Source organism: Frankliniella occidentalis, unplaced genomic scaffold (genome assembly GCF_000697945.3).
Source record: "Frankliniella occidentalis isolate FOCC.00 unplaced genomic scaffold, Focc_3.1 Scaffold607, whole genome shotgun sequence".
Taxonomy (NCBI): Eukaryota; Metazoa; Arthropoda; class Insecta; order Thysanoptera; family Thripidae; genus Frankliniella; species Frankliniella occidentalis.
The window spans coordinates 21214-22575 of record NW_026267723.1 but is presented as its reverse complement, the minus strand read 5'-3'; the positions used below and the strand labels follow the sequence as shown (position 1 = coordinate 22575).

At 65.1% G+C, this 1362-nt stretch overlaps 1 protein-coding gene across 1 annotated transcript in view; it reads right to left on the bottom strand.

Annotated features, from left to right (window-relative positions):
- Positions 1–874, bottom strand: part of LOC127751610 (uncharacterized) — a gene marked incomplete in the record, with an annotated part of 9380 nt that extends 8506 nt beyond the window's left edge. The window contains 1 exon segment of the mRNA XM_052275396.1: positions 98–874. Within this exon segment, the coding sequence (XP_052131356.1) occupies positions 98–825 (728 nt within the window).
- Positions 875–1362: the final 488 nt, after the last annotated feature.

Genomic DNA, 1362 nt, shown 5'->3' with positions numbered 1-1362 from the left:
CTCGCGGAGCTTGGGGGCGCGCCGCAGCATCTCCGTGGCCCCAAGGAGTCCTGGTCGCATGTCAGGCGACATGTGCAGCATCACGTACGTCAGCGACGGACCCAGGGTCTCCATGCCGGGGAGCAGCGAGCAGGTGAGCGCGCGGAGCTTGGGCATAGAGGCGGGCAACAACCCCGTCGAGGTCGTGATGTGATCATCATCATCTCCGAGGTGGACCTCCTCCAGAGTAGCCGCGTGCCCCGCCAGCACCAGGTCGACGAAGGGCTGCGACTTTGAGCTGAGAAGGCACTTGAAGTACTTGAGGGACGGCCGGGCCACGGGAGTGTGCAGGTGCAGGGCGCCCGAGGAGTGTCCGCGGTAGCGGACCAGGAGTTTGTTCAAAACGGACGTCGACGCCAACGTCCCGAGGAGCACGACGGCGTCGGCCCATGTTGTAGTGTAGAGAAACGTGACCTCGACGACCTTCAGCTGGCCGAGCGCCTCCTGGTTGCGCACGATGAGTGCGGCGGGAACGCTGCCGGCGCCGCCCACCTGCAAGATGAGCTGACGCACCGCGCACCTTGTCGTGGTGTAGACCGCGAGGTGGTCGTCCTGTGTCGACCAGAGGTCAAATGACAACTCAGCCAGGCGTGGCGCCACGCGCAGGATCCGACACATCTTCTGGTTCTGGTGGCCACTAACGTTGTAGGAACTTCGGTGGCGCCACACTCCGGGGTGCAGGGCCAGGTCGCCGAGCCGCTTGCACACGAGGCGGCACGTGAAGAGGTCGTCCATGCCCACGTACCGCAACACCAAAAGCACCACCTCGTCAGGAAGCTGCTCCATCGCTACTGACTGACACGCACTGACTCTGACTGTCGACGTCGACTGTCGCCCGGCCACTCACTGCAAGCAAGCTGCTCCCCCCGCCCCGGTTCGCCGGTCGCCCGCCCGGCGGGCGGGGAAGTGGGCGCGCCGGGAAGTGCTGCTCTCTGATTGGTCTGGGTGGGCACCGAGCGCATAAGGGGAAATCCGCCGAGGAAGTGGTGCTCGGCCCCATCGTGTGCTGGACCTCGACCCAGGAGCAGGCCCGATCAAACGGAACTCAAACTCAGTCGCTGCTGCTCAGCTCGAGCAGGAAAGGAAGGTCGGGTCCCGGTCGGATCGTCGGCACTACTTCTCCCGGCGCCGGTAATGGTCTTATCTGTGCAGTGTTGCGCTAACTGCGTACTGTGTCCTCCCTTGCAGAGCATGGAGCAGCCTGACGCCGTGTCCTTGCCCTCGCTGCCGGACGACGTGCTGCTGATGGTGATGGGCTACCTGGAGGTGCAGGACCTGCTCGCGTGCCGCCTCGTGTGCAAGAGGCTCGGCGGCCTGGCCGTG